Source organism: Vicugna pacos, unplaced genomic scaffold, assembly GCF_048564905.1.
Source record: "Vicugna pacos unplaced genomic scaffold, VicPac4 scaffold_19, whole genome shotgun sequence".
Lineage (NCBI taxonomy): Eukaryota > Metazoa > Chordata > Mammalia > Artiodactyla > Camelidae > Vicugna > Vicugna pacos.
In genome coordinates, this window is record NW_027328740.1 from 65,196,987 (window position 1) to 65,220,954 (window position 23,968).

The 23,968-nt window shown below is 41.1% G+C and overlaps 2 protein-coding genes and 1 long non-coding RNA gene across 3 annotated transcripts in view; all 3 read left to right on the forward strand.

The window, feature by feature from the left end:
• The window catches only part of LOC140693126 (uncharacterized), a 33,531-nt gene extending 21,200 nt beyond the window's left edge, over window positions 1–12,331 (forward strand). Inside the window, exons 4-10 of one of the 2 annotated variants that reach the window (XM_072957191.1) lie at window positions 3,156–3,182; window positions 4,989–5,047; window positions 5,280–5,397; window positions 5,934–6,057; window positions 10,632–10,691; window positions 10,790–10,947; window positions 11,226–11,346. In XM_072957191.1, the coding sequence (XP_072813292.1) occupies window positions 3,156–3,182; window positions 4,989–5,047; window positions 5,280–5,285 (92 nt within the window). In that variant the 3' untranslated portion in view covers window positions 5,286–5,397; window positions 5,934–6,057; window positions 10,632–10,691; window positions 10,790–10,947; window positions 11,226–11,346. Of the gene's footprint in view, window positions 1–3,155; window positions 3,183–4,988; window positions 5,048–5,279; window positions 5,398–5,933; window positions 6,058–10,631; window positions 10,948–11,225; window positions 11,347–12,056 lie in introns of those variants that run through there. The other variant, XR_012068824.1, reaches the window with a different exon arrangement.
• Window positions 1–23,968, forward strand: part of LOC140693124 (uncharacterized) — an 843,637-nt gene that overhangs the window by 692,908 nt on the left and 126,761 nt on the right.
• Window positions 17,834–20,289, forward strand: LOC140693164 (uncharacterized). Its single transcript, XR_012068874.1, has 3 exons — window positions 17,834–18,024; window positions 19,843–19,992; window positions 20,088–20,289. It is a non-coding gene; the product is annotated as an uncharacterized lncRNA (long non-coding RNA).

Here is a 23,968-nt window from a genome sequence, read left to right on the forward strand (position 1 = left end):
GAAGAACAGGCAGGCGATAAATGTCTCCTTTATTACTGATGAAGCCACGTTCTCCATGAAATTCAGGGCTGTGGGAGAGTGAGTGTCATGACACTATGTCCCAGAATTAGAGACTTACGCAGTCCCAGGTAACTCTGGTCCACAGCGAGCATTCCCTTGAGAGATTCTGACCCATAATGCACAGGACTGTCTTGCCATGGAACTGAGCATCCCGGCTGCTTCCTAAGGGTGGCCAACACTGGAGGGGAAGGAAAGCTTTCATATGCCCTGCTTGTCTCCCCGGACTCACACCTCAATCTGTTAGTGTGAGGAGGGCTAGCCGTGGGCCAGTGGTCAGGGGTGTGAAGGGAGAAGCAGTCTCCCATGGACCAGAGGAGTGTGGAGGAGGGAATCCCCCCTCAGATTAAACAGGTGGTGGCTTGAAACAGAAGGGTGCTCCTCAAGAGTTTATAAGAGGGGAAATAAGGATTTCCTTTGGGACTCAGAATAGTCATGAAACACAGAAGATGATTAGATGGGAGACTTGTAAATCACTTTCTTATTAAATTGAAATTTGTTGGGCACCAAAAATGTGCTACATTCTTTTCTGAGAGTTTTACAGAAATGAATCCTCCAATTTTCACAACAAGTGAGTAAGAAAGATTTGATTGTTATCCCAGGTTTACAGTGTGGAAATTGAGGCACACAGAGGGTAAGTAATTTGGCCAAGGTAACAGAGCTAGTAAGTGGCAGAGCTGGGATTTAAATCCTGGCTATCTGGTTTCCAGGCTCCCAGGGATGGGCTTTGGGTGTTTACAGGTATCTGCATCCCTGGATCTCTGTACCTCTGCATCAGTTAGACCAGAAAGGACAGGGAAAGTGGAGTTATACAGGTACTCACAGTCGTGTTTCAGCCACTGTCCATGGAGTGTGCCCCGTGATTGGCATTAATTGTTTTCCAGGCAGTAGATCTGTTCTTATAACAGAAATTTAGTCCATTGAGTTAATCTAGAAACCCTTCCTGCTCTGCTTCTGTCCACGCTTGCCATGTGACTGCCTGCCCGAGATTGGGCCGTGGAGGAGAATCTGTACTCATGGTTGAACTCTGATATTTCAATCTGGTTTGTAGTTTCACATCTCCTGTTACATTAATAAATTAAATTTCTGGTTTTCTTGCATCAGTGTGTCATAAGTTTGCTTAATGTGAAACCAGTCCATGGGAGCCGAGGGGTGCTGACGGTATAATTTCTGAGCATGTGGCATTTCTACCCGTGCAGAAATGGCTGGAGGATGTCCACCTTCCTCACTGATTTCTCCCAGCAGCAGGGTCCTCTCCCACCCCCGGATGTGAGGATGGGATCTCTCTGAGTAGGCCATTCAGAGGCCGAGTCCACCAATCAGATGAAGTACCTGGAAGTGGGTTTAATAGAAGAAAAGGGCTTCCAGGTAGTCCGATGGGCTGTTTGAGTCCGTTTGGTGAAAAGATGTCCACTGTCTGTGGTTGAGCTGCTTCTTTGCTGTTTAAAAGTCTGTATTACATGAAGGGATTTTAAAAAGCAGAAAGGTGTGATTTCAGGTGGTACATCCGCACCGGTGAGTAGTGCTGGATGACCGCCTGTGTGAGGAATAGACAGAGTCTTACAAACTTCATAAAACAGCTTTTAAAGCTCTTCCATCTGAGTGCACTTCGTATGGGGTCCAGTTCATGACTGGTCGCGCTGAGAGGGCACGTAACTGATGATGGCAGAAAGGACACGGAGGCATCAAAAAGGTCCCAGACATGTTCTGTGTTTAGAGGATGGGGCACAGAGTAACATATTTGAGCTGGTTTTTCATTGAACACTTTTGAGTATTTTCTAGGACTCCCCAATCCCCCATGGTTCCATGCAGCTGGGTGTCCCCTCAGTGCAGCTCTGTCAGCGCTTGCCCTGGGCTGACGCGGTGTCACGGGGAGCAGGATGGTCAGTGTCCCCGGCTCCTCCGAGCTCCGTCTCCTCATCCGCAGAGCCGGGTTTCTCATCCGTGTCTACTTAGTAGGATTGCTGAGAATCACACGTGATGGTTGTCAGGTGTGACTTTTGGTTGTCTCTGTGATTGGCGTATAGTCAATATTTGATAGAAACACTTGTTTTTTATTATAATTGTGGCTCCTAGATTGCAGTGGTTTTTAGTCTGCATTTATTTTTTTATATAAATTTATTCTTATTTTTAAGTAAGCACTTGTATTTATTTATTTTCATGAAGGTACAGGGGATTGAAGCCAGGAACATGTGCGTGCACAAAAGGTGCTCTACAATGGAGTAATACCCACCCTCCTTGTCTGCACTTAAAAATAAATATTTCAATACACAAAATATTTCTTAAACACCATCATGGGTCCTATTTTCTGCATAGACAATTGAATACATATGCCATCTCAATAAGAATAAATGTCATAGGGACATACCTTTCTAAATCTGTTTACGTGTTTTAAAACGATCATAGCTAGTGAAAAACACGAGTCTTGGATCCACTACTTCTTAGGGTCTGCTTTGCCATCATGGGGAATTACATTCTACAGAGAAGGCTTATTGGATCTCATTGATATTTGGATGATTTTGCAATGTTCAAGGCTTTCAAAAGCTGACCGTTTTGTATTTTAAACTAACTACAAAGTTATCTTCTAGAAGTTGTAAGTCCTTAGCTTGTGAAGTGCCCAGTAATTCAGTTTGTATATGTCTGTGTCTCTGTGAACGTGTATGTGTGTGATTTCAGGAATATAGCAATAAGTTCCATATAGCCTTCTGAAATCTTTCTCCTCCAGTTCAAGGTGTAGGTATATATTTACACAAATAAATTGATACTCTTTTGTGATTTGGCATATTGGTGGGAATAAGAGGTTCTCATAATTGTTTCAGAAGGGTTGGGGAGCATGAGCTTAGAAAATGGGAGGAGATAGAGGCAGGGAGGTTCTTTAAACTTTGTGCAAGATGAGAAACAGTAGCTTTTCTTTTTTCTTCTAAAGCAAACTGGCACTGAATTGTAACATACTAATACTCAGAATTGCTTTTCTGATCAGAGACAAGTGCCTCAGATTTTTCAAGGCAACATGAATGATGAAATGTGTTTTAGCAGTTATCTTTAAAAGTAGTTTTATTTTTCAAGTATAAGTCTATAGACTGTTCTTTTTTTCCCAGCTGTACAAGAATTTCTCATTGATCCAGGTACGTGATCAATGTGTTTAGTTTCTTTGGGTTATTTATTTTTTTTAAGTGCTTGATTCATTCTGGTGTGAATGAATGTTTAAAATTTCTGGATTTTGATCTTTAAAACTTGCTGATTTATCAGAACTGCAAAAAACCTGATGTTTGTTCCTTGTTTGGTGGGGCAACCTATTGATTTATGTTGTCTGTTATAGAGGGAAATTCTTCCTCTAGCCTGTAGATAATTAAGGGAATGGTTTGCAGTGTGCCTTAAAAATTATTTGAATGCATTGAGCATGTTTGTCCAGTGAATTTTGGATTGAGTCATAATAATGACTTTGCTTTGATTCTGTGGCTTTTGTCCTCTCCACAAGAATTTGAATTCTCTGTTGCATTTTGTATTCGTGTTCTTAACAGGGGAAGGAATTTTGCATTTTTTACAGAGGTGGGTTTTCCTATCCCCTCTGAATTCCTTCTGTAATTGATACAGCGAAAATCTGTTATTGCAGTGCTTATTTATTTCATAAAAATTTTTTTGGCTTAATCAGAAACAATGACAAAGAATGATAATAAAAAATACGAAAACCTTCCTTCCTTTGAAGAATAGAAATGAGGTGGTCAGGCTCACGCATGCTTTGTACCTGACACACTTACTCTCATGTCATTGTGTATCATGAGTCGGAGATGGAGTTGTTTCAGGTTTATAGATTTTTGTTTTAACATTTGTGTTGAATTCATTCTCTAGGCATGATGATTCCTGTTGCCTTTGTGGAAAGTGTAGATGAAGGGAAACAAATGCTTTGTTTTGTTTTCAGGAGGCCTGAGATGCTGATGAGAAAAGAGTAGAGGGTGGGCTGAGGAAAATAGTGATAGACCCTCACCTCCAGGCTGAAATTGATGAACAAAGAAATCAATTAAGTGTATTGGTATTTGACTAATAGAAGTCAGACAGCCCAGACTGTCTAGTTATGCCCAAAGGAAAGTACTGAATTCACCTGCAGAATTAGGTGCTTTACCATGTAGAAGCAGCTTAGAGCAATCAGAAAAATCAGTGATGAGATATATAAAAAGAATATAATATCTTTTATTTCTGAAACTTTTCTACATTAAGTTGTGTAGAGCTAAAATTAAGTTTCAAGCACCAGGAGTTAAGAGTTTAGGTGGTTCTGTGGGATCGTTATTCAGGGATGTGTCTAGACCCTGCTGGAGTGGCCGAAGCTGGCAGGAAAAGATCCAGAGCCAGGATTTTTCATCCTAGGATGTCCTCCATAATGGTTCCATGTGGGAGCCCATGATTGAGTTAACAAGTTGTAACACATCGCAGCCGCCTGTCAACTTTAAGAAAAAAAATGTGCTTATTAACTGCTTTAAAGCAAACACCTGTGCATCCTCACTCCTGTCTCCTTGCCATAAAAAGCAGAGACAATGCCTTGCTTGCATATTTGAGGTTATAGATAGCACACTGCTTATTGCAGAGCAATGACCCAGGCCCTCAGCTATAAACGCCAGGCCTGCGTGGTGTTAGATAGTCTATTATCCCCAAAACAGGGACCAGGCTGGTCTGGTGGTCTGCTTTGTAATGAACATGTCTAAAAAATGTATCTTGTTCCCCTCAGCCCATGACTTCCCTAAAGGTAAACTAAGCCTTAGTACTCATGGTGGAGTCTACAATCTCTGTCTCATCCCTTCTTTCCCCAAGTTCCTGCCTACTATCTCACAACTGTTATTGACTTTTTACTTTGATTATACACAATAAATATGGGAGCATTTGAGAGACTCGTGGATTTGGCTCCCTAATCCCTCTCGCTTTCTTTCCTTTTTCCGCAGTCTTGAGAAATTCATTCCGTGTCGGTAAGACTTCCGCCAGCCAGAACCCACAGTTCCAGGTGAGAAGGATGCAGGCTTTATCCCTCCTACCCGAGGGAGAGAGAGGAGATAATTGAGATATGCTCCCCTGTGGTCCCTTCCTGCCCCAGGGCCACTCCAGTTCACCTGCAGCCTTCTGGCCTCTGCTCAGAGGGCCTCTGTCCCAGGACTGGCCTCAGCGTTTTCTTCCCTTGTCAATATTTCCTGTGCCTTTCAGAACTTGGTCTCTTCTCTGCAATTCAAACCTGGCAGATGTGATGGTGGTCAGCGTGCTGATGGGCAGTTACTTGGGGACTCCCAGGAGCCATGCTGATTCTCCTGAGTCATTCGGGGTTACAGAACTGTCAAGCACTGCAGGAAGCCCATTCACGTGAGTTCAACACAGCATTACATCACTTTCATTTTATTTTTGAATTTTCAGTGGAGAAATTATTTGTAGCACACTGTTCCAGATTTTAGGCCGCCTGCTTTCCTCACCACCATTTCCTTGTTGGCTCTGGTGCTTGTTTTAAGAACCAGGTTTCTTCTCTGGTCATTTGTAGCAGCTGGGCTTGCCGAATCCTTGATTTGCATTTGAAGCAGAATGCTTCTTCGTGATGTCAAACTGATTTTCCTTGTCATGTCTGAATATTTCTTGTACACTCAGCAACAGTTTCAAGTGAAATGCTCTTGTCCAATTTCGGTTAACTAATATTTGCTGATCTCCTGCTTTCATGCTGAGGGCAGTTTCTTCTTCCTGTAATAAATGTTAGCAATTTGCATTTACTATGGAAGGTACTAATCCGAGGTGCTTTTGTTCTTAACAGTTTTAATACAAATCACCCATTAAAATGTACAGCGGATTTTACTCTATGCCCAGAAATGTGCATCCCAGTCAATCTTAGAATATTTTCTTCCCCCCAACAGGAAACCCAGTACGCATAAGCAGACATTATCAACTTCCCCATCCTCCCCAAGCCCCAGGGAGCCACTCTTCTGTCTCTGTGGATTTGCCTGTGCTGAACATTTCATGCAAATCGAGTCACTTCATGTAAGTGGAACCGTCTATTTTGACTGACTTCTTTCACACTGAGTAACGTTTTCAATGTTTGTCCACGTTGTGGCCTGGGTCAGTACTCTATGCTTTGCTATTGCTGAATAATATTTCACTGTATGGCTGGGCCCCTTTATTTACCCATTCATCACGTGATAGACATTTGGGTTGTTTCTGTTTTTTGGCTCTGAAAATTAATGGCGAAAAGTAATGGTGAATATTCCTGTAGGAGTTTTTATGTTAACATTTGTTTTCAGTTCTCTTACTTGTGTGCCCAGGAAGCAGAATTGCTGGATCATTCAGAAGCCAAATGTTCAACTCTCTGAGGACGTGCCAGGATGTTTTCCAAAGTGGTCACGCTGTGTTACATCCTCACCAGCAATGGCTGCGGGCTCCGCTTCCTCTGTGTCCTCATTAGTGCTTGTTAATCTTTTTTTGATTTTAACCTATTGTAGTGAATGTGAAGTGGTTTCTCCTAGTTGTTTTGACTTGATTTCCTTTAGAGCTAATGTTATTGAACACCGTTTCATTGTGCTTATTGGCCATTTGTATATTTTCCTTGAAAAATATCTTTTCAGATTCTTTTTTCATTTTTTAATTGAGTTGCCTTTTTATTGTTGAGCTGTGGAATTTTTTTTTTTGATACACAAATTCCTTATCAGATAAATGATTTGAAAAAATTTTCTCCTGAGTGTTGTTTTTTCACTTTCTGGATGGTGTTTTTTGAAGCAAAGTTTTAAAGTTTAATGAACTCCAATTTATCTCTGTTTTCATTTTTCCTTGTGCTTTTGGGGTAATATTTAATATCTGATGTATTTTATTAAAACTTGTATATATAAAATAACTTAATTCTTAGGACCGTTCTAGGAGATGGGTGCGGTTGTTGTCCCCAGTCTATGCATCGGAGACTGAGGTGCAGAGAATTTGACTGACATATTAGTGTCAAAGCTACCCAGTGCTGTGGGAATTCAGACCCTCATGTTTTTCCCTAGCATCTGAGCTCAACACCACCATGCTCCAATCTTTCCAGGAAACGTTAATGAAAAAATCTTTACTTTTTTGATTTCTTGTTAGATTTTTTTCTTATTGGGGACCTCAAATTCTCATTTTCTTTTCGGATATCAGTGTCGATTTATTTTAGGTCTCATGTAGGGAGAAGCATTGCTATCAGTTAACTTCTTTATTACTCACTCTCCAGTGATGATTGTTGCTAGTTGATCTAATCAAGTCATGCTTAAGTCTTTCCTGCTCATGACACTAACAGCAGAGTCATGACTTATAGAATGCTCAAAGAAGAAAGTACTTGATTGATTTTATTTTGCCAACAAATCAAACCAATCAGATAAAACCCTGGTGTTGACACAGACTATAAACCCTCCAGAATAGGGTCACTGTCTTCATTGTGTTTCATTTGTTGGGTCACAGTGTCTGGATAGTGCCTTGCTGTCCAGCAGTTTTGTGAGGATACGGTGCTCGTGAATCATTGTAAGGACAGAATTTTGACAACAGACTGTGTTGTTCATTTCACGACGGAAAAGGTAATATAGAATTACTGTTCAGATCTGTTTTAAAATTAAGCTTTGAATTTTGAGAATAGTTCAAGAAGCCATACAAAGCTCTTTTTCACTAATTTTAGATCTATCTTAGACACATTATGTTTACATAGCAGAGTAACTTATCAAGTAGATTTGACAAAGGAGTGTTATATTGATTATTTGTTTTAGTTGAAATATTCTACCAGGGATAAAGTCATAAGTGCCCATAAATGAACAAATATATTTGTATTTAAATGCAACATGGGAGCAGACTACATATGTTTCTATATAATATATATGACTGTGTGTTTTAATCTTTCTGTCAGTGTTTTAATAGTTTTTCAGCAATTTTGTAACTTTAGAATTCTTCTAAAAAATTCACCCCCAATTCTAGTGCAGTTTGTACTGTGTATCCTGTCTTATGCATGGGATTCCACTGTCCCCTCAGTGAGGAATTTCCTCTCCTATTGTGTTAGGAGCAGAGTTAAAGGAACTGTGATTTCTAGGCCTTTGCTCTCCATGTGTTTGCAGTTGGCTCTCAGTCACGATTTTCCCTTTCCAGAGTTTTCATTGTTAAATTAGAATTTCTGAAAATAACTATTAATATGTTGCATTGGTCTCCCTAGAAACTTGACGTCTTTGTGCTTTTCAGTTTTCAATTTATGAAAAATGCAAATGCACTCTTGTTTTTAAGTTGTCCTTTTTCAATAGATATTTATCTCTTAATTGATAGAATAATTTTTTCCCAATGAATGAATCGGTGTGCATGTTTTAAAGGATAACTTACTTTTTATTTTTCTTATTGTAACAGTAATATTCATTGTAGAGAATTTAGTAAATAAGGATTAACACAGTAATAACTTCACAATGGCCTCTAATCTCACCTGGAGATACAGTTGTAAGGTTTGAAATTGAGAATTATAAGTCCTCTCAAATTTTTCTTTTTCAAGTACGTATTGGTTACTGAGATCCTCGAATTCCCATATGAATTGTAGCAGCAGATAGTCAGTTTCTGCAGAGGAGCCCGCTGGGATTGTGATCGAGACCACGTTGAATATACAGATCGCTCTGGGGAGCACTGCCATTCCAAGAGCACTTTCTTTTGATAGGGGAATGTGTGTGGAGTGTCTGTCCTGGTATTTAGGTCTTCTTTAACTTTTTTTTTCAACAATGCTTTGAGTTTACAGAGTATTATTTTACTTTAATTATCTTTGCCTTTATATTGAGGACAAGTGTGCAAGGTACTGGGATCAGAAGTGTACTTGAGCCCCGCAACTTGCTGCCACCATGGACGCTGCACTCTTGCTTCACCCGCTGTACAATCTTGCACAGAATACGACCTCAGTAGCTCTCTCTTGAATGAATGATTATATGATTGTTGGATGATGCTTGAGAGTCCTTGTGATGATTTTTTTCCCCAGCCTTTCCCCAGTTCTTAACTATGCCCTTTCTCTTCCTAAACTCCAGCCTGGGTTTCAGCCTGCCTGTGGCATTGATTTTCCTTGTCTGTGGACTCTTCCTTTCACTGGTTCCCGATAATGTTACATGTGGGCTGTGGAAACTTGCTAGATGTCAAGAAAGAGCTAATCCATTGTAGGCCAGTAGTTTTAGAGTTTGTTATTGTTTTATTGATTGAAATTAAATGAGGCTGCCCCCTGAGCCCTCCCATGAGCACTTTTGACCTTCCTACAGCTGATACTGCTCTAGTTGCTGCATGTGCCCTTTCCCCAGCCTTGATTTTGTAATTGAATAAGTCACCATCACTGGAGCCCTCTCTTTAAAAGATAAAGAGAACATTTGCTCCTTTTCCCTGTTTGGGGACTTCAATGAGATGAGATCCCAGATAAAGAATGGAGCCCCACCTCTTTCTGACCCCCGCTGTTTCCGTTCCTTTCTTCAGGGGAAAAGAGTACAATTCAACAGTATAAAAAGATTGATTGTGAGCTAATGAGATAGACAAGACAACCGATCATTTATTAAATAACCTTTCATGATAGAAACAAATGTATTATACACACAAACAGCACACAAAGCACTGTAGTACCATGGTTACAATCGTGGGTCCGAGTTCGTGTCCTGCTCTGGAGAGACCAGTCCTGTGAGATGGAGAACTGGTAAGTCGGCTTAGCCTCTCCAGAACTGGTTTTCTGTCCTGCAGAGACGGGGCTCGCTAGGCGTCCCCCCCGTAGAGGTGCTGTGGGGTGTAAATGACGCGCGTGGGCAGCCTGAGCACAGCTGCTCATTCCTCGTAAGTGCAGGGTAGCATAGCTTTTGCGGTGATGGCTTTATGACCGCCCCATGTAGACTGTCAGTGCTCTGAAGGGATGCCTTGTGGTTTGGAGATGGGATTCTCACTTCTGTAAATACCCAAGTATAGTGTTATTGGGTCCTGCTGATTTCAGTCTATTCTTTAGAAAGTACATATTGTAGATATATTTTTCAAGCATGAGTGCTTTTTTTCTTTTACTATTTAAAGTTCTACCCTCTCATCTCTTGGTGTTACTTTTCATGGAATCCAGGAAACAGTCCTAAGCTACCTGCCTCTTCACACTTTTCCGTGGTGGTTTCCTTCCCTGATTAGAAGAGGGTTTTGCATAGGAAATTTTATTTGTTCCCCTTTTCTTGGAGTCTCTCTCTCTGTCTGCCCATCTCTCACTTCTCAATCTGTCCATTTCTCAACCCACTGCTTCTTCTGACATGTTCCAAAACGCATTTCAGGTAGCTTACAGAAGAACAGATACCAAATAAACAGGTGAGAAAATGGGGCCCAGTTCAGACAGTGAGGCTAGGAGGCGAGCCTGTGTGAGGGTTGCAGGCGTGAGACACATGCCTCTGCCATGTGACTTATAAGATCGACAGCAGCAGTGTGCTTCAAGCTCCCAGCAGACACAGGGAAGCAGGATTTGAGGGAGATGCTTACTGGCTGTGAAATAAATAAGTGACTTAGGAGAAGCCCAGCCTTTCCAGCTACTAAGGCTTAGGAGAATATTTTGAGTGTCTTCCAAAATCAGAGTATGGCATCTTTTCTTTTTTCAGAGTTCTATGTATAGTTGGTTACATTCTATACCTGGAAATTTCTCCAAAACTGCTTCCCACGTGAGTCCCATGGCTCGGGGATTGGGTGGTTCTGCTCATTGATGGGGGTTGGCCAGAAACAGAAAATGAGAGCCTCAAAGGGGCCTGGGATTTGTCAGTTATGTTTTGTCAGTGCTGTAGGGTTCAAGAAATGCTTTCACCGTTTCTCTCCATCTGAGGCGGCAGCGTAATCTCTTACCAGCATCAGGAGCTCAGGGCCACGGGATGGTGGGGGCTGACTGCACTGCCGTCAAGACAGCTGAGCTAGTCACTGCAGGTGTGGTTCTTTTACATACTGCATTTCATGTTCTTTACTAGAATGTTTCAACAGGGAGTTAATTAACTGAGTTAATTAACATTTAATAAATATGATCTTTGTTGAAAAGACAGTTATAGGCAGAATATAAGCTGTGAAGTCTTTAAAAACGGTTTCATTACTGAAATTTCATTTGGGGAGATACACGGTTTATCTTATATATGGCTCTCTTTTAAAGTAACAAAGAAACAAGACAGAAAAGGCAGAGGATGATTTCTGTTCTTCCTCTCGGCTTGCAGGTGCCCTCACCCCCAGTAGCATCAATCAAGACACCAGCACTGACACTGGCCGTGCTCAGAACTGCCTCAGCCCTGAAGACACTGCTGACAAATAGAAGGGGGCCACGCCCTGTTACAGCAGGTGCTCTCACTTTGTGGGTCCTTATGTAACTGCGTGGTGTTAATCAGGATCGCCCGTCCTACATTGTGTGATGCTGCTGCTTTGTCTCCTAGTTACTTGTTTCTCTAAGTATTCTTGTATTATTCTCCAATGCATAGTACTACACACCTAAAAATGCTTTTTTCAGATGTAAAAGAATGTGCATTTAAAATAATAACTCTGAAAAAGGGGGCAAAAAAGGCTATCCTTGTCCCGCTATTCAAAGATAATAATTAACACGTTAACGTATATTTTCATCAGTGTGGATCACCTCTGTCATAAAAAACCAGAGAGCACTCTGTGACTGTTTACTGTGTGGACACCTCCATTTTCCATTCGGCTTTTTATATGTTTTTCTACAATATTCTATCTCCTCTGGCATGATTTTTGATGACCAGTATAGCATTCTGTCTTGTGGAGGCATTGTCCATTTTACTTCGGACTTAAATAAACTTTTAAATTCCAAGTATACTTAACTGAAATACTGAAAAGAGAACTGTGGTGGTAGAGGAAGGCCCTACCTCCCTTCCCCTTATTTCCGAAGAGTAAAAACTGTTGAAAATTTGATATATATGTTTCATGACCTTTATGCCTATGACATACATATATACACACATATGAGAATTCCATGTATACGTGTGTGTATATATGCTTTATTTAAAAATGAGACCATACTATATGTTTTTCTGCAGCTCGCTTTAATCACTCAGGTGTATATCATAGACGTCCTCCCACTCCAGACTCACACGGTCCTTTCAGATAGAGTGGAGGGGTCTCCTGATTTGCGGGTGTGGTCTCTTTCCCACGCACACCTTTGGTGAGAGAATGCTGTGGACAAGGCCCTGGACCACGGCGAAATGCCGGCTCCCTCATTGCTCGCAGCTCGTCGTGATTTAACGCATCATTGTCTTGATGGTGGACAGTTAAGTTTTCTCCATTTTCCACTGTCAGAAAGGATATTTGACTGGCATCCTTCTTGTACAGACATTCCTGTGATCTTTTATGAGTATTCCTTTAGTTAAGGCTTCTGGAAATTTAGTCCCTGGATGTGACATTTACATTCATCACAGACTCCATTCAAGTAACTCTAGAAATTCCTTCCATAGGGGAATGAAAAGATGCACAATTACTTATGTAACCAATTCTCTATTGCTGGATATGATTTCACTTCAGTTTTTCTTCCCACCATTGTAAACAGTGCTGTGTAAATGCCCTGATGGGTACATCTTTTTGGACTAAATTTGTTTTTTCCTAGAGGAAACGATTCGTAGAAGTGGTGTTGAGTCAGTGTGTACGTACGTTTTTCAGAGTTTACATATCCATTGACATGTCGTCCTCTGAAAATGTCGCTCATGGTTTCTTCTCCCACAGATGGACACTAGATAGAATATCTTTTAAAAATATTTGCCAATATGATGAGCAAAACTGCTTTTTCATTGTTTTAGTTTGCATTTGATGACCAGTGAGGTATTGAGCATTTTTCACTCATTAGCCATTTGACTTTTTTAAAATGAATGATTCCTTTTATCCTTTGCACACATTTAAGTGGGGGAGCTTCTTGTTGGTTTGTGACAGCTCTTTGTATGTTATGAACATTAACTTCTTGTCTTCAACAACATGTATCACAGAGCTTTTTCTTGTCATTTCTTGCCTTTCATTTTGTTTAGGAGGATTTTAATTTTGGTAGTGTCTCAAAATATTCTTATGATAATAAATGTATTCCTTATGTGTTTTAACTTTGAAATTATTCTTAAAAATAATTTCTTATACTGGAATAAATCTCCTCTGTAGGTTTTTTTTAATCTCTAAGATGGAGATGATAATAGTACTTGTTAATGTAAGGGTAAGTTGAGTTAATAAGAACAAAGTGTTGTATTTGCTGTTATTAGTACTTTTTTATATTTACATCACTGTCTGTAAATTATCTTGTGGTCCTTATGAGAGGAATAGTATTTATTCTTTCTAGGTGATTGTCTGATTGTCTCAGGACAATTACTGAAGTCATACTTTTCTCTTTGATTTGAAATCCCACCTTTACAAAATACTTATGTACACTAGAGTCTCTTTTTGAGCTCATGGTTCCCTTCTGTCAATCTGCCTTTCTTACTCCAGCACCATAACTTACATATTGTAAAAATTTATTTAATAATTGGCAGTCTGAATTTTTTTTCATTCTTTTCTTCCATCCCAAATTTTCTTGTCTAGTATTATGATTTTATTATTCCTGAAGAATTCCAAAATATTTTGTTCAAGTTAAAAAAAAATCAGATTGGAGTTGTCATGGGAGTTTTCAGTAAGTTTTGAATTATTCTGATGAGAACTTACATCTTTACAAAACTGCTTTCCTCCATGCAATTTGTTGATGTCTCTACATTCTCACCTCTTACTTTACCCCTCAGTACAGCCCTGAAGTTTCTCCATTTAGAACATGGGCATTATTTTTTAACTTATTCCAGATTATTGTTTATGTTTTTGTCAATTTTGTAAGTGAAAATTTTTTGCTATTATATTTTTAAACGCTTAAAACTGAAATTTAGAAAGGAAGATTCGGTTTGTAAATACTCACTTTGTAATTTGTCATTTAAAATTGTAAGTATTAAGTAGTTGTTCCAGAATCCTTTCTTTTTTGTTTTTAAAAATTTGTGTCGAAGATTCTCAAAATGTTCATAGCTAAGTAGTATAGGTGGGGAGACAGATGGAGAGAGGTAGTGTGGCTCATGTACAAACTGTGAGCAGTTTCATGGCTGCCTTTAGGCTGGAGAAACCACAGAAGAGCCCAGGTTAGACAAGGAATGGCTTTGTATGCACTTGAAAGCCAGCTTTCCTGCCTGTATGGTGAAGCCTGGTGGGCGTGGCAGGTAGATGATCAAGGTCTGATCAAGGTCATTTGCTGCACAGAGCGCTGTGTCTGTGAGAAATGGTGACCATTGCCATGGCAAATGTTTGGTGCCAGGAACAATGCAGGGGAGCTGGGGAGCCTGTGTTAAGGATTTTCCAGTCCTGGGAGTGGGAAGATAAGACTCTGCATTCAGATCTGAGTTTGAATTAATCCTCTTTAGTTTACTGGACCTCTGACTTTTGTCAAGTTATGCATCCTGTTTGAACTCCTGCTTTGTTGTCTCTCAAAACAGAAGAATTACAGCCTGCTGCTAGAGTGTTTGATCAGGGTAAATGATTTGTGTCTATAAGATGCCACGTACAGTCACAAGCTCAGTGAGCAATGAGCTGTCCCCTCTTCTCCTGCAACTCAGTGCTCGATAAGTCATCAGCAGAAAGCGAGTCCCTAATTTGTATGTGGTACAAGGAAGAACTAAACTAACGTCTTGCCTTTCCCTGGCAGTATTCTTACTTCTTTGCTTCATGTACCTCTTTCCTCCTTCACTCTCCCCTTTCACCTCCTCCACCAAGAGCCCGAGACTCTCTCAGAACACTAGATTCAAATTATTTAAATGTTGGCTCATTCCCATGAAATGACAGTGACTTAAAAAAACTGTACACATCCCAGAATTCATTGTATTTGATTTACACACACACACACACGTGCACACACACACACACACACACACATCAGGCTACCTCCCATTTACTGAGGGAGAAGGGCCACTTTTTCTGAGTTTTCATTTACTCAGCGTGAGAGCAGTCTCTTAAGCAGAATTTCACCTGGCTTCGTGCATGGTTTTTTAAATTGGATTTCTGCTTTTTGTCCATAAAAATATTCTCCTATTAGAAGACAGGAAGTGGAGACATAGATATTCTGCTGAGATATTGGTGTTATCATATTTGAGTTTTAATGGACATAAGGCGGCATAGAGTCATACATTATTATGGATGAGAATCCATGATGATGTAACTTGGACAAGAATCTGGGTCTCCTGCCATCGTGTCCATGCGGGTGAAGAGGCAACTGGGTGGGGGATGGCAGGGAACCTTCTTGCTTGAGTTCCAGGTTCTTGTTAGTTTTCATTGCTCAGCTGCCTTTAGTTTATGTCCATGAGGCCTCTCATGGGAAGGTCACTATGTCCTGAGAGACTGAGTTACTAATCAGCAGAAAGCTCTGGACCCACTCATATTTTCCAGAGTTTTTCTGCTGACCTGCTGACACTTTATATAAATGAGACCTAACAAACTACTGGATATAAAATCCTTATTGTTATCATTTGCCCTCAAGTTCCATAGGAATGGGGTGCTGTCTCAGGCTGTCTAAGGCTAGATCTGAACAAAGATAGGGTGATAGGCTCCGCTGCTGGACCCTCCCCAGTCGAATGGGATTTCCACCTTAGTTTTTAGAATCAGGCAGATGAGTTCAAATCTTGTCTTTACCAGTTATTAGCTTTGTGACCTTGGGGAAATAACTACTTTTTTGGTTCCAATTTTCTTTATCTGTAAATAAGTTCAGTATTTATTTTAGGGTTTTTGTTTTAGAATTGAATGTGCTAATTCCCTAATTTATTCCTAAAATACTGATCACATTGTTCTATGCTGGTGCCTTAGTAGTTGATTGCTAAGGGACTCAACAGTGAGAATGGGGATGGGGCCCCCTGGATCATACAGCTTATATTCCAGGATATGCTTGTAAAAGACAAGATTGCAGTGGATTTTTAGTAAATGTCCATTCCTTTCCTAATCCCCATTGATTGTGTATATATCTTTATACTAATATATGAACAATTTTTTTGCAGTTTAAATCTCTTTGTAGTATATAAAGAATGTAGCTATAACAAAAATACGTGAAATAAAATGACTTGACTTTTATTTTCCTTTCAATAAGCAAAACAAAATAAAATAGAAAAGAAAAGAAAAAGTATTGAAGGAGTAGAAATAACTTTATTTCCGTGGAATCAACTCCCTATGTTAGGTTTTTCCATTGTGTTGTTCAACATCATATAAAATTGACAGGTTGTGACTTCAGTGTTGATAGCTAGGTGAGTATAGTTTCTTTTTGTGGTTGTCTTTGATGAATTATTTGCACTAGATCATGAATGATGTGCATGTTACATATTGGAAACGAGGAAACATTGGAGACATACTACCTCCAATGCAGTCATTTTGTTACCGAGTCCAAACTCGTTCTGCTCGCCGCATGACAGGCCAATAAACTGGGAGATGAGGTGTTGGAGCAAGGAATAGTGACTTCACTTGCAATGCTGGCAGACCCAGAAGACGGCAGACTGATGTCCTGGAGAACTATCTTCCCCAAGTAAGAATTCAGTCTCCTTTTATACTAAAAAGGGGGGGTTGTGGTTGGTTGTTGCATACTTCTTGCTTTATGAATTGTTTGTCCTTTGAATCCGCTGTTCTTGCAGCTGTCCATGTGGATCAAATCATGGTACCCCTGTAAAACCTCCAAAAAAACAAAGGCTATTCTCTATTATGCAACTTGCCATCTCTACAGAAGTGCAGATGAGCTAACATTTTTAAAGATCAGGGCCAGGAGAATAGGCTTTCCTGCAGATTTCAGGCTAAAGGCAACTTTCTTTTTCAAATGGTGCAGAGCTACCAAGTCTGAGCCTAGGAAACAGGGCACAGGTTTAAACTCAAAGGAACAGATTTAACATAGGGTAAAAACTGTTACATTTTATTACAATTCCGTTTCCAGCTTCATAGATAATATTAGTAAGAAATACGAGCAATTTTGTATTTTTGCTTCTTAATAACCGATAAGTGTACCAACTATATTTTGTGAGCAGGGATGCTGTGCAGGCATTGGGGTGACAGCAAACTCTTGTAGGGGGTGGCCGACCCTGCAACATCTCTGATGCCCCGTGAGTGTTGGTGAGGGTCCCCGTAGCCAGGGGCTCTCTTCAGGAACCAGCATATGGGCATTGACCTCTGGAGACCTCTTTTTCGGCTGCAGGAATTTTTTCAGATATTGAGATTGAAAAATCACTCCAGCTGGGAATAATTAGGGAAAAAAAAGAAAAGGAAAAGGGTTTGGAGTAGAGTAGAAGATTAGGACTTAAGATCACGGAGCCTGAGTGCTTGGCAGCGGGGCCTCGGGAGAGAGGGGAGCAGAGGTGGGGAGGGGCCTGGCTCCGGAACCAGCTCCTGTAATTGTCCCTGCACGCAAGCCACATAGCTTTAAATTGGCCTGGGCCACCTCTCTGGGCTGGATATCACCCTGGGCAGAACCGTGGTATCTGTAAAGTAAAATGACTTCACAACTATTGCACAGAGCTGCAGGTGTAAGAGAGCCTAAGCCTGTCTCAGAGTGCAGGGGACAAGCGGAAAGGAATGGCAAAATTTCCACTGACAATTGAAATTTTGTTAAATAGCCTGCTACAGTTGTTTGCATCACTTGAATGAATGCAGGCATATTTCTGTGGGCATTTATAGGTTCACTGAACCCCACCAGCCCCTCTTGCCCCCATCGGAGATGGGCTTTCTCAAGCACAGTGCCCCTCCTGCTTGGGTGGAAAACGCTGCTGGTCCTTGCCTGGGGCCGGGCTGCTGCAGGGCACTGAATCCCCGAGGCACGGCCTGTGAGACACGACAGGAACATCTCTGCTCTTGACTGGGTGCCTCCGTTTCCCCTGCAGTGTAAAAATGCCGATGACTGAGTTAGAAGCATGCTTCCAAGCTGTCCATGTCCTTGGCATCCAGAAGCGGAGCCTGGAAGCTTTCGAATTTATCCAGAATGCGGTTTACATTCACCTTCAGCAGGTGAGTGTATGTCCTTACACAAGTGGAGGAATTACTGCAGTTTTCCTGGAACTTTCTCACTACAAGTCCATTTGATTTTTCTGTGCTAGGATTCAGTATGGCCTGCTAAAAACTCTGGAGTGAGATCTTGAAACCCTGATGAAGAGCATTATTTATTTCATTTCTCTATATGATACTCTTTTACTTTTAAAATTCAGAATTTTTGGTTGTTTCAAAAATTTTTTGGGGGGGTTGGAGAATCATGTTTACTCTTACCATCTTTGCAACCTGTTGCTTTGTGCCTCTCACCTGTCTTCTGTCACTTGTGAGGCGGTTCCATTTGTGACCCTGTCCGGGTTGTTCATGTTATAAAACATAAAGCCTGTAAAAGTACAGTCCCTTTTCCTCCGAAGACATTCCACAAATACTCCTTTAACCTGGGTGTGGTTTTAAGAAGACAGAATCTTTAGAACATGTCCTTGCAGGTTGCTAGTGCAAAATCCCAAAATCAATAGTCTAGCTCAACATCTAAAATCTTTCTAATTTACCTTGGAATTGTATGGATAAGTGAAGCAGTTTGCTAAGAACTCAGACCAGGTTTAGAATACAGGTTGGTGTAGCTCAGCAGGTCCTCCCAAGCTGATGCTCTGCCAGAGGGCGGGGCCGAGGGGAGAGGGCGGGTCCTGCCCTCCCTGAGGTGACAATTTCATGGCAAAGACTTTCACCTGGTGAAGAACTTGGAGTTTCTTCTAAGAAGAGTGGGTCTTAAAAGAGTCCAAAAAGCGCGGGAGTGGCACAGTCCCATTTGTCTTAAGTAGGGGAGAGCGGCTGTGGGGCCACTTAGGAGACTCGTGAGTCCAGGTGGGCAGTGTTGGTGGCTTCCACTTGAGCGGTGGGACGGTCAGTGTTTAAAAGCGAACATATTGAAGGCATGTTTAGATGGTAAAAAGGAAAGGATGAAGGCTGGCTGTGAATGCAGGATGGAGTAAGGCCCAGGTTTCTGGGTGGATTAATGAGGTAAATGATGGTCCTTCTGTGCTCTGAGGAGGGAAAGCTGCAGAGGGAGTTCTGCGGAAAACTGATGAGTTCAGCTGTGGGTAAAGTGAAAGGTTGTTAGATGTGTGGTCTGGGAGCTCAGGTGAGAGCCAGTAGTGAGTAGGGGGAGGTGAGAGGGACTTTCAAATAATTTTGTATTGTGAACATACAAATAAGTATGAGTAATGACACATTTAACACCTCTATATTCTGGATTTAAAGCCCAGTAACATTTTGCTATACTGACTGCAGAGGTTCTTAATATTTTTTAATAGAAATAAGTAGAAACAAAATAGTGGAGTTAGTGAGCATCTTAGAGTAGATGTGTGTCCTTGTATGTATTTTTATACCTCATCTGTTTATAACCATAATCTACAAAAAGTTATCTTGCTTAGCATAAGAGTTAAACACAGGGACGTGACACACATTGTTGGGGGTTGAAGCTGATCTTCTCGGGCAAATTATGGACCCTCTCTTTGCCTTAGTTGCATCGTCTGTGACTGCCCCAGGGCCCCTCATCACAGCTGATTTCCTAGAGTAGATGTTGGGAGGGAGGCTGCTGAAGGGAGTAAGAGGTGGCAACTGCTAGGGATATTGAAGAGAGACAAAAACAGATTAAAGCCGATAAACTGAGTACAAATACCCTCTAAATAGAAGGAATCCCGCAGTGTTTTGAGCCGCTTATCATAAGGGAAAGAAAATCACTTGGATCCAAAGCTCTTGAGCATATGAGTATTGTGGGTGGGAGGGTGTCATTATAAAAGTGTTGAGAAAAGGCCTCTTTGTTTTCCTTGACATTACCAGTAAGGATGGGGAGCAGAAGCGAAACCCTCTGCTTCACAGTTGAAGGTGCTGTTTTGTGCGAAACTGACCAAAGTTTGGAAACCAGTCATCAGCGATGCTGGCAAATGAAGAGGCTTCTGGATTGGGTGGGGCACTTGCTGTGACTTCCAGGTGACCTGCTGGCTGGGGACTGTGTGGCGGGCAGTAGTTTTGCAGGGTAGCCCGGGCATAATCCCTGGCTCTGATGCTGCTGGTCTGATTAACAGACCTGGGCGCACACTGTCCTAATGGGGCAGCTCGGGATGTGGCCCTGCCGTGCTGAGAGCGAGAAGAGGGCTCCCCTGAGGAGGTGTTCCTGCAGAGACTGGAAACGTCCTCCTGCAGGGGAGGAAGAGCCTCTGAGCAGCGGGCCGGATGCACAGGCAAGACCAGCATGAGCACTGATGTTTCCGGGAGCCGGAAGTCATACAGTGGCCCAAACGGCCTTGTTCCTCAGAGACTGGAGGAAATAGATGCTGAAAAGGCAGGCTAGGGTCAGACACTGTGGTGGGTTATGAGTGACAGGAGAGGATTGTTCAGGCAGGCATGAGACAACCCTGTGGGCGTCCCAGCTGGGGCGTCACGCCGAAGGGAAGAGCAGAGTTATAGACTTTGCCACTTATTAGCTGTGTGACTTTAAGCAATATCACCCCACCTCTCTCTATATATATCTTCATCTGTAAAGTGACACAGTGACAAGGTCGTGTCATCAGAAGTATTAGCTTAGCTCTGATCCTCTTTGTCGACTCCTGTCAGTGCTTCCCTGCAAGGTTCTGCAACGGCTGCTTTTACCCTGAGACGGGAGGGCATAGAGGGACACTGTAATACCCGAGGGAAGGAAGGGGTTGCTTTAAAAGCAGACATGTAACAGCCTGCAGCTGCAGACCTGCAGGCAGTTTGGTTGACGGTCCTTGAGAGGACTTTGGAGGCCTTAGCGTCGTCTTAAGTCTTGTTTCCCCTTGGGGACCGGATTTGCCTTTGGGGATTGATGTTGAAGATTTGAGCTTCTGCAAAGTTGTTTTCAGAGATATGTTTATACGTAAAATATCATATAAAATAAAATGATTTATTTAACGTGTGCGAATTTGTAGCTGTTAGGAACAGCTCTGTTGGCCTGGTCTCCACGGAGGACACCAAGGGTCAGCAGAGCGTGCAGGAGGGCAGGCAGCCTGCAGTGCTTCTGTGGGGTGTTCTCCCCAGCAGGGCGCTCTGCTGAGTTGAGTCTCCTACGAGTTTTGTTGCCAGAGGAGCAGACAGCAAATTAATGAGTTCTAGAGGGATTGTATAATGACAGGAAGAAATAGGAACCCGGAGATTTTCTGGACTAAAACACGCTTTGGTTCCTGATTCAGTGTGTTCCATTACAGAATTGATGAGTTGTGTCTATTCTGGAACGTCATTGAAATAAACGTTCAGCCTATATGTTAAGGGCTTTGTTTTATTTGGCTGGAGGACTCGAGCCGGGATGACAGCCTCTCAGATCACTCTGAGGGACTGCTCCCAAGAGGTAGGGGAGGAGCTAGGATATATAGAAGCTTACAACAAAGACCAGGTAATTGGAACAATAAAATATTGCTTGTTATCTAAAGAAAACCAGATATCTCAAGTTCAAGTATTTAGTGGTTTTCTATGTATGGTGGGAAGCAAACATTTGGGTCATTGAATTCATTCCTTTGGCAAGCCCCTGGCTATCTAGGGCCAGTATCCTGTCCTTTCTTACTCTGAGTCTGCTCAGAGGGCACCACTGTGAGTGGCTGAGAGGCCGGGCTGTAGGCATGTACTCGCTGGGGGTTGGCAGCAGCCGCTGATGACTCGGATTCAGCATTCTTTGTTTACTGTCATGGTTGCAGTATTTTCATGCACATTGTAGTATTTTCATTCACAGTGCTCCCACTTGGTCCTAAATTTGACCAATATTTTGAGAGACATTTCATGACCAATTTTGTCCCACGGTGCTAGGATGGCTCATTCCTAGTTCAGGTGAAGAATCTTCTAAGTTGCCATTCAAGGTGTAAGTTTTTTTTTGTCAGGCCCTGTTGATACTAAAAGTTCTCTGGATCACCTGTCTTACTAGTCTATTATGATACAGAAAGTGTTTACCCATCTTTGCTCATTCCCATACCTAGAATCACACTATTATATTTATTTTATTCAGGGTTATAAATTTTATCTGTTTCTTCAAGATGTTTAGCCATCATCAATCTTGTGGGCCTAGTTACACATTGGGAAATGTAACAGACAACAATTTTATAAAATAGACAGGATATAAGTAATACAGCTAGTAACGTTAATAAAGTCACGAGTAAGAATTTAATAGTCGAGAAGTTGTATTTTTGGGTTAAAATTTTGCTTGTGTTTCTGAGTTTGATCCTATGAGAAAGTTCATATTTATGGTCAGGGTCAGAGCAGGTATTAATTGGCCAGTTGAAATCTCCCACCTTGTAAGATCAACAGTGGCCTAAACAGAACTATAAATTCTTTTTAGAATAACGTTTCTGAGGGCTATCTAATTAGAGCCTTGGAGTAGGGAAACCCACCAAGGTAACACAGAAGTACTAGACATAGGTAATTTATCATAAACTTAACAAGTGGAGTAGATCATAATCAAAGGTTGGAGAAATTATCAAAGTAATTGGTATACAGTCCTGGTCCGGTGTCTTGGGTCAGCTGTCTAGCTCAGATGTCGTCTTCTTCTCATCCTGGTCTGGTAGCTTTTTCTCCATTTGGGCATTGTTTTAAGGTGAGCAGCACTCGATAGGCCAGTGCACTGCAGGGGCTGTTTCAGATAGGAAATGAATCCGAGACTCCGTTTCCTTCAGCTTTGGTGTGTATGGTCTGGTAAAGAGTACCTGAAAAAGGGTCCTTCCATTCAGGTTGGAGACAGTTCTTTAAGTCATGCCTGTTGCAGTATGTATAATCCCCTGGCTGCAGGTCATGGGGCATTGGAACTTTACCCAAGGATAGATTTCTGAGCTTCAGAAACAAACCTAGAGTATCCTTTTCATAATTCAATTAAACCGTACAGTAATGTGACATAACAGCAAGGAATCATCTGGGAAGTGTCTTAGTAAATATGGACCTCAATTAACAAAACTAGAATTTAATATCCACTAAAATATAATTTATTTTCTCTCTTAAGTTACCCTCAGTTTTCTCAAATATAGCCAAATCAAGATTAATTTTTTACAAGTTAAGTCTGATTATTTGATCATATAGGCTTTTTTAAATTGGCTGTGTTGGAAGTTTTAATACGGAGTCTCAGGGTAGAATGTTAAGGTTTGCTAAGGCCAAGAAAGACACGTCAAGGCTTTTCATGGGTTTCTGCCTTACAGATTTAGGTAAATTCTTTTCTCTTTAAAATCCTTAAAATATCTTTATACTCCTATATCTGTTAGGAGATGATCTCCCTAATTTGTTTGATAGAGCCACTGGGAACCTAAGTGTTTTTAGTCTCTTGAGGGATCAGATAGAGAGAAAAGATAAGTGTTCCAAGTGTGATTACATAGGTATAATTTATCAAATTGCTGTGAACCATAACTAGCTTAAGGAGAAGAGATTCTTTACGTCTGGGAAACAGGTTAAAAGCCAGTAGTATTTCAAACAATATCAAAAATTATAACCATATTCAGCAGGTTAATCAGTCCCTTGTAACTAATTCTTTTAATGAGAGTTTTCATTAGAACTTTAAAATGTCTTACCCAGTTTAGTTCAGTGCTATAGTGTGAAATTTATTAGGAATCAGTAAATCTCCTTGAAGAGAAAGCATTTTGCAAAACCATCAGAAGAAAACAATTAACTGTCTATAAATGACAAAAATTTAAAAGCATGGTTAAACACCGTTACACTATAATCAATAAAGAAATCTGTTCACTATACCCATAATTATCACTGGTAACATTTCAGATATACCAGAATTTTAGGGAGTCCATATAATTTCTACAATATCTATATTAATAATATTGTCTCATTCAATATAACCTTAGAAGTTTTATGATTCATTTGACAATTCCATGTTATTTAAAATGCCAAATGAAACTTTATAGTTAAAAATCTCTCTTTGGGATGTTTCAGGGGCCTTCTGTAGCATCCCAAACTTAACTGGAGATTA